Genomic DNA, 12692 nt, shown 5'->3' on the forward strand with positions numbered 1-12692 from the left:
TACCTCGTTTTCTTAAAAGGAAGGAGAGAAAGGAAGGGAACGGGGAGAGAAAGGAGTCGATGGGAGAGAACCCAGATGCCCTAGCGATACACATGGCCTGAGGTCAGCACCCCAAAAGGCTCGGCTTTTTAAAATCATCCTCCCCACACCCAGTGCAAAGACAGCCCAGGGAACGAACGTGTAGAATCCCTACTCCCGCAGCAGGCTTCCCCGGCTGGCAGCTTTATTCACATAAACACACTGTGATACCAAAAGATCCAGAAACGCATCACACCCTTGATGTGATTCCCAAAGACCCCAGAACACAGCACAGGGGCCTTCCTTCTTCCGCGTGGCTTGGAAAACTCTCTTTGAACAAACAGAAATAAAGCCCTCTCTCGAGGTCGGAGGCTTTCCTGCAAGTGTGAAGCGTTACTCACGCACATCAGACCGATCAATTAGGAGTCCGTTTATCGCTGGGGTTTCTTGAACAAGCGTCCAATTCCACAGCGTTAAATAAGGAAAAGTACAAGCCAGGAAGAGGGCCGGCAACCCCAGGGCTTAGGAAAAAAACGTGAGAAACGCAGAGAGGCGGCTAGCTGGAGGGACACAAGTTTTCACGAGTGACAGAAAGCCAGGATTTTAAGAAATGTGGCAGGGAGGGGTCAGATGCAAAGTAGCCAACTACAGCCCGGGAGGTGGGATGTACGTCTCTGCGGCTCTGTTCCCAGCCGGAGAGCAGAGCAGAGGGTCTGGAGACAGCGACGCTATCGCTTTCCTTCAAGGAGACGGCGCGGGTGACGCTGCTTTCTGACGCCTGATTTCCTAAACACGTTCACGGCTGGTGACATCAAGATAAAAGACTGCCTTGGCCGGAGCCACAGGAAGTCCCCAGCCATGAACCTGGAGAAATGCCCTCCTTAAGCCCCCGGGATGCGGCTCGATGTTGGGGTCCTGGGAAAAGATTGCCGAGGGCTGAGATGGGGCATTTGTAAATCGCGTACCTCCCAACAAAACCTCCACCCGGACTCGGGTTGTTTTAAGGTGGGAATCAGAGATAAGACTGGTGTCGTTTTCTTTTTTGGGCCACATCGCGCAGCAGGTGGCATCTTAGGGCTCCGACCAGGGATCGAACCCATGCCGCCTACATTGAGAGCACGGAGTCTTAACCGCTGGACCAGCCAGGGAAGTCCAGGGGCTTTGCCTCTTAAAAGCAATTCGTTTAAAATAAGTAAATAAATAAAAGTAGTTCTAAGTGTTAGAAACGGCCTTCCCGTTTCCCCAGTGGCGTAAGCAACCCACAAGGACCCCCCAAAGATAAAATGATCCCTGGTACTATTTTTAACTCAATGCCCCCCGCCCCCCATTGGTGTTTAAAAGAGAATGCAAGAGCCCTTTCCAGGAATCAAATCTGAATCAGCCCTCTAGAGCCGGCCGTGGGCACGAGAGGGTCCTCCGTATTCAAAAGCAGCGTTTCCAAGGAGTGGGGACCGCCTTCTCTAGGTTCATCCCAAGGAAAGTGATTCTGGGGAAACCGGACCTCTGAAGCATCAGACTCACAGAAAACCCACCTCAAGACCCACGAGCTCCAGGGCTCACAAGGACTGTGAATTCAGGCAAGGGGAGAAAAAAGACTGACTCACGGCAGAAAACACACCACAACCAACACCTCTTTTCTGCTCTTTTTTTTTATAAGCGGTTGCACTGCAGGCTCACTGGTAACATTTTCCACCAAACACAAAACTGGTGTCTCTTGAAAACAGGGCGTCTGGCGAGAGTGTCTCTCCCCGGCTACCCAGAGGCAAGGTTCCCACGTAAATGACAGTGTAAATAGGTTCCTTCACCAACCAACGGGTAACATCCACGGATGGTGTCGGTGGAGGACACACAGGGGTTTCATCCTCAGCTGCCCGTCGGTTTCAATCTTTCTCCGATTTACCCCAAACCGTCCCTCGCAGAGAACACGAATGCTGCAGGTATGGAATTATCTAGAGGGCAAGACATCCCTGCCGGCCGTGCTTCTGTCGCGGAGTTCAGCATTTGCAATCCTATCAGCGGACATCTAGGGCTTTGATAAGTCATTTCTTTCCCCAAGGGGCCCCTCCAGAGAAAACGCTCATTTTCACCAGCTCTGGGCCACCCAAAGCCCGTCTCTGTCCTCTAAGACCCCCAAAGCCCCCCACCTGTCCTTTGGGCCACCCAACGCCCACCTCTCTCCTTTGGGGCAACCAAAGCCCATCTCTCTCCTTTGGGGCAACCAAAGGCCGTCTCTGTCCTCTGGGCCGCCCGAAGCCCCACCAAAGGTCCATCTCTCTGTTTTGTGCATTTCCTCTGTCCCGGGCAGCGCGCCCACCGGCGGAGTCAGTACTGACAGCCAAGCATCCGACGAGAGGCGCCCACGCGCGGTCCCCTCCCCCCACCCTCCCCCGCCGCGCTACACGAAGCTGCCGTCCCTGAGGCCGAAGTAGCCGGCGTGGCCGGCGTCGCCCAGAGGGAACGCCTGCTCGTGGCCCAGGCCCCACTCGCCCTCGTCCTCATCCTCCAGCTCGGCCGCGGCGCCGCGCGCATTCTCGTACAGGAAGATCTGCTCGTGCACGTGCGCGGGGGCCAGGCGGTTCCGCTTGGCGCTGACGACGTTGGCCGAGGAGCCGAAGAGGCGCTCGGGGCAGACGCGCGTGGCCGCCACGGACCAGTACTTCTGCAGCACCCTGGGCAGCAGCGGGAAGAGCGCCAAGCGGTCGGACCACCACCTGAGGGGGTCCTCGTTGAGCCCCAGCACCTTCTGCGACTTGAAGTTGCTGAGCTCCTCCACCACCTGCGCGCGCCAGCCGTCCTGGTCCTCGACGCCCGCCGCGGGGCAGAAGATCTCGGCCAGCATGTCGTGGATGACGCTGGCGGGCGGCGGCGTGGCCGAGGGCGCCGGCTTCTTCACGGGGGGCTCCTCGGGCGGGGCGTACAGCTGGTCCCCGGGCGCGCGGTAGGCGCCGTCCTTGGCCTTGTCCAGGAGCCCCTTGGCCTCCTCCACCACCCTGTTCTCCACCTGCTGCCTCTCGAAGGTGGACAGGAAGGGCAGCCTCTTGTAGCGCGGGTCCAGGAAGGTGGCCACGTTGAGGAACATGTCGATCTCGGGCGTCTCCTGGTAGGTCTTGGCGAGCTCCTTGGCGATCACCTCCTTGGCCATGCTGATCTCCTTGGAGTCCGTCTCCTTGCTGTTGAGCGTGCTGTTGAGCAGCATGTGCAGCAGGGGCTTCACCATGCTGATGGTGGGGTACTTGGACCCGGACAGCATGTCGGCCACCTGCTTGAAGGGCTGCAGCAGGTCCACCAGGCCCTCAATGGTGGCCCACTCGGCGGCCTCCAGCAGGAGGTGGTGGTTGTTGCTGTCCTCCAGGAGGACCCCGGCGATGGCGAACTGCTGCTCCTTGAGGCGCTGCAGCATGGCCAGCGTGCTGCCCCACCAGGACACGCGGTTGCTGACCAGCATGCAGTGGGCGGCGTTCTGCTGCTTCTGCTTCTCGTACAGCATGTACATGGCCACGGTGGACTGCTGGAAGTACTCCACCAGCCTGCGGCAGCGGCCGAGCAGCGCGCCCAGCTTGGGCAGCCGGAAGGCCTGCTGGATGCCGGCGTCGAACGTGTGGCCCAGGCAGGGCATCTGCACCGCGATGTCCAGCAGCGAGCAGGCCTTGGCGATGTCCTTGCCACGGTCCGTGGTGGCGCTGAAGACCTTGGAGCTGACGCCCCACTCGATGAAGGCTTCGTACAGGACGCGCGTGATGGTCTCGGCCGCGTTGTCCTCCGGCACCTCGAAGGTCTTGAGGCAGCGGGAGCCCAGGAAGAGGCCGTGGGGGGCGGCGCGGCCCAGGAAGTGCGCGGCCAGCGTCACGTAGGTCCGATTCTGGCTCTCGCTGCGCCACAGGTCGGTGGAGATGCCGCACCACGCGGCCTCCGCCAGCTCCTTGAGGACCGCGTCGCGCACGGCGCCGTAGCGCTCGGGGATGGCCTTGCCGCAGAAGAACTTGCGGCTGGGCAGCTCGTAGCGCGGCTCGGCCGTCTTCAGCAGCACCTTGAACGTGGGCTCGTCCACGATGGACGCGGGATAGAGCCCCTCGCAGATGAGGCCCATGACGGCGGCCGTCAGTTCCTGCTGCCTGCGACCCTCGTGGCCGTGCACCGCCGCCGCCGCCGCCGCCGCCGCCGCCGCCTTGGCGGCCGGCGGCTCCTGCGCGCTCTGCTGCGCGGCCTCGGGCTTGAGCTTGGAGAAGGCGCTGGCGAAGGCCTCGCGCATCTGCTCCGTGTTGCTCTTGACAAACTCGCAGAACTCATCGGGGTGGTTCTTCTCCAGGTGGTAGGACAGATTGGAGGTGTTGCCCGAGTAGGCGATCTGGGCCATGCAGATGCGGCAGTAGATCTTCTTCCACTGCAGGATGCAGCCCTCGGCGTTCGTGTCGAAGCCGAAGTAGCGCCACACTTTGCTCTTGGCGCGCGGATGCGCCACCAGCTTGAGGTCGGTCTGCGCGCCCTCCAGGCTCTTGCCCTCCATTGCGCCACCCAGGCCGGGCCTCGCTCATTCGGGACGACCTGCCGAGAAGCAGCGAGACAAACACAGCGTGAGAAGAGACCCGGCTCCGGCCGGCGGGGAGCGGGCCTGCTCCGGAACCAAGGGCGCACGCAGAGGGTCCCCGGGGGCTGCCGCTCCGGCTCCTGGCTTTGGCACAGCAGAGGGGCCAGTCTGACAAGCCAGCGACTCTTCCGTCCAGGTGCGTCCGAAGACACGCGTTTTTTTATTGTTAGTTTGGGGATCGTCTTTGGACTCCCGATGACAGCTCTTTCCTCACCTGAGCTGCTTTACTCTGTCCTGTTCTAGGAAATCCAGGAGCCCCGACGCCAAGCAGGGGGGCTTGTTCTCCAGACGGAGGCCACGTTCCCAAGCGCCCCGCCAGCCCAAGACGACCCACCTCCCCAACCGAAAACCTGGTCGGCAAGCACGCGTGCCACACGCCACCATCAGATGAAAGAAGACGAAAACAGAGGGTCTCAAGTGGATATTAAGTTGTCAGAGTGGCATTAAATACGAGCTTTTTCTAATTTTATGTTTTGAAATGATGCCTTTTTGACCACAATGAGATCTCACCTCACACACACACACACACCCCCAGCGGAATGGGTTTCATCAAAAAGAACACAAATAACAAATGCTGGTGAGGGTGTGGAGAAAAGGGAACCCTCCTACACCATTGGTGGGGATGTAAACTGGTGCAGCCACTATGGAGAACAGGATGGAGGTTCCTTAAAAAACTAAAAATAGAGATGCTGTATGATTCAGCAATCCCACTCCTGGATATTTATCTGAAAGAAACAAAACCACTCATTAGAAAAAAGATCCATGCACCCCCATGTTCACAGCACCACTATTCACAACAGCCAAGACATGGAAGCAATCTAAACGGCCATCGTCCATGGACAGAGGGATGGATAAAGAAGATGCGGTGCATATATACAGTGGAATATGACTCAGCCATAAAAAAGGATGAAGTCATGCCATTTGCAGCCACATGGATGGGCTTGGAGATTATTATGTTTAATGAAATAAGTCAGACAGAGAAAGACAAATACTGTATGGTATCAGTTATCTGTGGAATCCAAAAAAAAAATTTTTTTTTAAACTAGTGAATATAACAGAAAAGAAGCAAACTCACAGATATACAAAACAAATTACTGGTTACCAGTGGGGAGAAGGAAGGGAGAGGGGCAATAGAGGGGAAGGGGATTGAGGAGAACGAACTATAATACTCGGTATAAAATAAATAAGATACAAGAATATATAGTACAACACAGGAAATACAGCCAATATTTTATAATGACTATAAAGGGAGTATAACCTTGAAAAACTGTGAGTCACTACGTTGTACACCTGAAACTTATATAATATTGTACATCAACTATATATCAATTAAAGAAAGTTAAAAATATTACTTTCTGCACTGCACATGCTCCAGCTGTTTTGTTTTGTTTTTTAATCTATCTATCTATCTATCTATCTATCTTGGCTGCGTCAGGTCTTAGTTGAGGCATGCGGGATCTAGTTCCCCGACCAGGGATCGAACCCGGGCCCCCTGCATTGGGAGCGTGGAGTCTAACCCACTGGACCACCAGGGACATCCCTCTATTCTTCTCCTAGGTGCATCTGGCATCAGGAACCAGATTGGGGCAATAATGGATTTCTCAATCCCTGGAACTTCTCAAAATGCCCACCGTGGGCACTCACACCTGGGCACAGAGATACCTACGAGCTGTGGTGCAGCACTGCCCGGCTGTCAGTGGGACACATTCGGCTTCCCGGAGCTGCCAATCAGGGCCAGGACACCCAAAAGGGCAGCTGAGTTTTCTTAAAAGCTGGCTGTTACTCACAGACGTAGAAAACGAACTAGTGGTCACCAAAGTGGAAAGGTGGGGAGGGATAAATTAGGAGTTTGGGATGAACAGATACACACTACTATATATAAAATAGATAAACAACAGGGTCCTACTGTATAGCACAGGGAACTACATTCAATAGCTTGTAATGGCCTATAATGGAAAAGAATCTGAATATATATGTATAATTGACTCACTGTACTGTACACCTGAAGCTAACACAATATTGTAAATCAAGTATGCTTCAATAAAAGAGAAACTTTTGGGCTTCCCCGGTGGCACAGTGGTTGAGAATCTGCCTGCCGATGCAGGGGACACAGGTTCGAGCCCTGGTCTGGGAAGATCCCACATGCCGCGGAGCAACTAGGCCCGTGAGCCACAACTACTGAGCCTGCGCTCCGCCACAAGAGAGGCCGCGATAGTGAGAGGCCTGCGCACCGCGATGAAGAGTGGCCCCCGCTCGCCGCAACTAGAGAAAGCCCTCGCACAGAAACGAAGACCCAACACAGAAAAAATAAATTAATTAATTAATGAAACTCCTACCCCTAACATCTTCAAAAAAAACAGAAAAAAAAGAAATAGCAGAAAATTTCGAATTAGGCATGAGCATGAATTTAAAAAAAAAAGAGAAACTTTTAATAATCATAAACAAATATACATACATATGCCTAGACACAGAGAGGAAAAGATACGCTTTAAGAGCATGAATGTTAGTTTTATTACTTATTTGATTTCCTCAAATGATGTCCATGGAACAGACTTCCCCCTGAAATGGGTTAAGTCTGCAAGCTTTCAACCCCCTGTACAGCACTCAGGGCGTTAAATCACAAAGTGCACAACCAGGCGTTTTCTGAGTGTGGGGCGTATGTTCAAAGCCAAAACCCAGTAACAACGACAGTGGTTTCAATAGCGGCCCGCCTCCCCAAATTCACGTCCCCCCAAAACCTGAGAATGGGACCTTATGTGGAAACAGGGTCATTGCAGAGGTGATGAAGGGAAGGGTCTGAGATGAGGTCCCCCTGGAGGAGGGTGGCCCTACATCCAATGACAGGGTCCTTACAAGACACAGAAGAGGAGAGACACAGACACAGAGGAGAAGCCCCGGGAAGACAGAGGCAGAGACGGGAGGGACGCGGCCAGAAGCCAGGGACGCCTGGAGCCCCCAGAAGCTGGAAGAGGCAGGAAGGACCCTCCCCTGGAGCCTCCGGAGGGAGCGCGGCCCTGGGACACCTCGACTTCGGGTTTCTGGTCTCCAGAAAGAGACAGGATGAACTTCCATGATTTTAAGTACTTTGTTACAGCCGCCCCTGCACGCTCTGCTGATGAGAACAAAACTATAAAAGCTATGAGTGGTAACATCACCCCTGGTGCTGGGCGCCCTGTGGTCAAAAGGGCCCACCTGAGGCTTTCAGGGAGAGGTCACACTTGGGGGGGCTGATTTAAGGGGCACGTCGGTAGCCAGGGATGGGGCAGAAGGATGTACTGCTCAGAGGTGAGGCCCAAAGTCTCCAGGACAGGGGGAGGGGATCCGATACAGCCAGGACTTTCACAAAGAGGAAACCCCCAAACCGCACATCCTACAGCCAAGCCAGGATGGGGCACCTGAGCGTGGGAAAGGTGGTCCCCAAAAGCGATGGGAACTGCACAGCAGGCACGACACCTGGGCTCTGGAATATGAACCGCCACATCCCGCGCGGGCCACGCAATTCAGTTTTCTCAGATCCGACTACACCTGGATGATGACAATGAATTACTGCTGTGATTTGGCTGAAGGAGTCCAGCGCCATCCTGGCGCAAACTTCTGCCCACAAAGCAGGAAGCAGCCCTGACACAGTGACAACCTAGGGAGGCACCGCCCGCAGGGCCTCCCCCTGCGGCTTCACCTCCTTCGGGCCAATGATGTCAGAACCTCCAAGGAGGTGACGCACAGTAGGAGGGTTCTGAGCACATACGTTGAAGGCGGCTGCACAAAGCCACCCTCCACTGTCCGGAGGGCAAGGTCTACATCTCCCGTCAGAGTCAGGAATCAAGGTTTTGTCAAAGCACCCTCTCCACAGGGTCCTTCTTACAGGGCGGCCTGAGCATCTCTGGGGGGGACCATCGCCACGACACTGCCAGGGACGTGGCGAGGTCCTGCCTTTTCTCACATCAGAGACACCAGCCAGATCTTCCCAATCGGCTTCACCAACACAAGGAACATGTCACAAGACACAGGATGAAGCCACCAAGTGGAGAACCAGCTGCATTCTTCCCAGTCGGTACTTCAGGAAACTGGCAAGAACCAGGAACAGGGCCACTCTCCCTGATTTTTGTTTGTTTGTGTTGGAGATTATAGTTATTTTTCACTGGGAAAAAATGTTACTGGGAATAACATGTAAGTGACTTGTTATGTTACTTGAAATATATGTTGTAAATTTCTGTTTCAAATTTCTGTTCACCTTTTTCTTCATTTCAAATAAATTTAAATTTAATTAACATGTAAGTGAAGAGGATCCATATGGATAAGTCAAAGCCACACAAACAAAAGCTCTTTGGGGCTTCCCTGGAGGTCCAGTGGTTAAGACTCCACGCTTCCAAGGCAGGGGGCATGGGTTCGATCCCTGGTCAGGAAACTAGGATCCCACATGCTGCGTGGGACAGCCGAAAAGTAAAAATTTAGAAATTTATTTTTAAAAAAGCTCTTGGGGGGGCAGGGGGGAGTACTTATTTTTTTTTTAAGAGTCAAAAACTCCTAAGATCATGAAAACTGTGGTTTCACCTCCCTGGATCCACAACCCCCAACCGTTCATATGTACACAACACCAACGAGAAATAACGTCCTCTTTATCAGTTTCTAAAAACCCTGCAGTTTGAACACCAGGATCCACCCTAAAATAGCTTCGTAAGTGGGCCAGCTGACATCTTTTGGGGGTGTCAGCCCATCAGCAGAAGTCCATTTCCAGACCTACCTCCTATGTCCAACAGAATTCTTAAGGGAAATGTCCGTGTGATATCAGAACGTCCCTGTAAAACACATCTGGATGACTTTCTCTCCCTTTCAAAACTGATGCATCAGAGACATTTAATTTGTAACAGACAATCGCCATACAGAATCTGGAAATCAGGGTCTGTTACAGGAAGTTTTCATTGGCTTACACACGTCTCTATCAAGGCACAACCTGCAACGATCATGAGTCTGTAATGATCTTGTTCACAGAGAGCGCATTTTAAGGTTACATTCAGGGGCGGGTTACCTTTTCAGCATCTTCCTTCACCTTTTCACAGAATCCAGGTGAACTCACACCACACGCCTGTCCCCCACCGGGTAAAATGTGCAGGGCCACCCACAACTGCAGAGCGACAGCCATAAATGTGAGCCAGCCCCCTTTTACCTAAGGAGTCCCAGTAAACGTTATGTAACTGCATGAAACACGTGCAGTGTGCACACGCAACGCATCAAAGCGCTGAGACGATCTACAGACAGATTCTCTGGATACTGAAGATCTGACATGCGAATATTAGCCAACTCGTAACCAAGGTACTTGTAAACCTGAGGCATGACCTGACCGCTCACGGTGGGTTAGCAAAGAACTTTCACAACACCAAACGCACTTCAATAATCACCGCTGGGCTTTGTCGTTATCCGTTTAGAATATATAAATAAGAGACTATTTCCGTATCAACTATTTGATACTGTGCACATTTTATATTTATATTTATATAGACTTATATAGACTTTATTTATATAGACTTTATATAGATTTATATAGACTTTATATAGACTTTATATAGACTTATATAGACTTTATTTATATAGACTTTATATAGATTTATATTTATATAGACTATATAAATTATTTTTTTAAAAAAAGAAAACATCTGATGTTTAAGAACAACAAAGCCCAGCTACTCTCCATGTGAACGGGGCCTCCAGTTACTGTTTATTTAGCTCCATACCGGGGCAAAGTTCAATGTCTCCTCCCCCGCCAAGGTGAAGTCCAGTTAGGGGCAAATAAAAAATGGGTCCAAAAGCAGAGGAACAGGGCCACTTGGGACACCGGCCACCACCTGGCACATGGGACGGATGTTCGTTCACTCCTCCGCCCAGACCTAAAATGATTTCTAACCCCACAGACCACGTGGCTCGCACACAGCAAGCCCAGCAAGTCCATCTTTGGATGCAACAACCCTCTGCAAAAGCCGGAATAAGGATGCCCTCGGCTGACACATGGCCTCATGGCTGGTTTGCCTTTCCACGACTTTATTTTTTTTCTCAATCAGTCAACAGGTGGAAACCACAGGGCAAGCCCTCAGGTTGGATGCACCTCCAACACGTTTCCGAGGCACGCATTTTGGGGTGCTGCTGCGATAACACCGACAAGTCTAAATTCCATCCTCAACTTGTCTTTTCTGCGAGCGGCTAAACCGGCTCCCAGGCGAGACAGCCAGACCCGTCTGGGAGCAAAACTGCTCGGAGTGGTGCGCTCCACAACCTGGGGCCATTTGGGGCAACCTGGGACAGCTTTCCATACGTCTTCACTGTGTACAAGCCAGTCCTGATCTCAAAGGTGACTATGCGGACCCCACCCCCGAGCCCCAGGTACTGGCTGGGGTCTTACCCTCTGTTCATTTCTGATTGCTCTCAATGTGTTTTTTTTTTATAAAAAATATCGAAATCCAGCTTATCAGAAAACCAAATGCTCACCTCACATAAACCTGGAAGATGTATTTCCCTTTGATGGAGGCCTGGGAGGGTGGAGTTCATATAAAAATATCTACTCCTGGTCGGAGCTGCAGGTTTGCAAAGTGTGGCCCCGGCAGCGCCCCTGCCGTCGGGGAGTGGAGCGATTCTCAAGTATTTTCACAGCCAAAGTCACATGTTCTTTGCCTTTTTTTCACCCCCGCGTCTCAGGGGTGTTGCCCAGACGCTGCTGGGGGTGCCAGGTCAATAGGGCGGAAACACGGGTGAAACTGAGACTCCATCTATCCCCTTAGGCCACACAGTAGAGAGACCGGCCACAAGGTGACACGGCACCACTCTTCCCACCTAATACTTTGTTTTAGAAAGTAGTCATCTGTCACCTAAAAATACAATGTCATGTATGCTCGCGTAGCCTAGGGTGAGTGTGATCTCCTGCAAATTAGGGCAGACAGAGATTCCTACAGGTTCCCCCGTTTTACGTCCTGAGCACGCCGCTGCGACCAGACACAGCCCCAGACGGATCGCCGCCACCCCCCGCTCCCCGGAGGTCCCCAACGTGCGTGAAGAGCGCGAACGGGTCCCCGGAGAGTTTGGGACCGGAGACGCCGCGGAGGTCGCGGGGGCCAGAGGAACAAGGTGCCCCAGAACGGAAGCCCCTCCCTCCAGGCCTCGCCGCGCCCCCGAGCGCGCCCGGCGTCCCCCACCCACCCCGGGGAGGCCCGTCCTACCTGACCCTGCGCGCGGCCGGGCTCTCGAGCGCCCCCTCCTTCGCCCCGGCCGCGGGGCTGCGGGGCGCGCGGGACCCCGGGGACCCCGGCCCGCAGTGCGCGGGGGGAGCGGACCCCCGGGCCGACTCCGGCCCGGGATGCGCGGAGCGGGGGAAGGGCGCGTGGGGACGGCGCACCTCCCTCCCCCCCGCGGCCGCCCGGCCCTGCTTCCGGGAGCGCCCGGCGCGGCGCGCCATGGCCGGCGGCCGGGGTCAAGGGCACGCGGGGCCCCGCCGCGCCCCTCCCCCGCTCGCCCCCCACCCCGGGGGTCCCGGCCGAGCGAGGGGCGCGACCCCGGCCGGGCGCCGCCGCCGCCGCGAGCCCCCCGCCCGCCCCTGGCGCCTCCGCCCCCGCCCGCCGCCGGCCGCTGACCTGGTTCCGCGAAGCCCGGGAGGCGGCGGCGCAGCAGCTGCGCCACGACCACCGCCGCGCCCACCGCGTACACTCGCAGGGCCGCCCGCGCCGCAGACAAAAGCGACATGGCTGCCCGGCCGCCGCTTCCGCGCCGCCCGCGGGACTCAGAGCCCCGCCGGACGGCGGAAACGCGCCCGCGCCGGCCCGCCCCCCGCGCCCACGCGCCCGCCCCGAACCCCGCCCGGACCCCGCCTGGACCCCAGGACGCCGCCTGACCCGGGGCGCCGGACCCCGGACCCCCGACCCCGGCCCGGAACAGGCACTCCCGCCCGCACCGCGGACCCCTCCCGGCTGACGACCTCCGCCCGGACCCCGGGACTCTGCCTGACGCCGGGGTCCCGGACCCCAACCCGGACCAAGGACCCCAGGGACCCCCCCCGACCCCAGAGACCCAGACCAAGGATACCAGGGACCACCCCCCGACCCCAGGGACC

The 12692-nt window shown here is 55.3% G+C and overlaps 2 protein-coding genes across 2 annotated transcripts in view; both read right to left on the minus strand.

Moving 5' to 3' along the window:
• Positions 1-12343, minus strand: part of LOC309839703 (polyprenol dehydrogenase-like) — a 192746-nt gene extending 180403 nt beyond the window's left edge. The window contains exon 1 of the mRNA XM_082681596.1: positions 12217-12343. Within this exon, the coding sequence (XP_082537722.1) occupies positions 12217-12325 (109 nt within the window). The 5' untranslated portion in view covers positions 12326-12343. The remainder of the gene's footprint in view (positions 1-12216) is intronic.
• On the minus strand, positions 1664-12349 carry ZBED1 (zinc finger BED-type containing 1). Its single transcript, XM_082681589.1, has 2 exons — positions 12217-12349; positions 1664-4560 (listed from the first exon to the last, which is right to left on the minus strand). Exon 2 carries the CDS (start codon positions 4520-4522, stop codon positions 2414-2416), a length of 2109 nt encoding a protein of 702 aa, XP_082537715.1. The 5' UTR covers positions 4523-4560; positions 12217-12349; the 3' UTR covers positions 1664-2413.
• Positions 12350-12692: the final 343 nt, after the last annotated feature.

The sequence above is a fragment of the Grampus griseus genome (assembly GCF_964374135.1).
Source record: "Grampus griseus genome assembly, chromosome: X".
Classification (NCBI taxonomy): Eukaryota; Metazoa; Chordata; class Mammalia; order Artiodactyla; family Delphinidae; genus Grampus; species Grampus griseus.

Coding starts and splice junctions, on each gene's coding strand:
- ZBED1 (XM_082681589.1), bottom strand. CDS start 4,522: ATGGAGGGCAAGAGCCTGGAGGGCGCGCAGACCGACCTCAAGCTGGTG.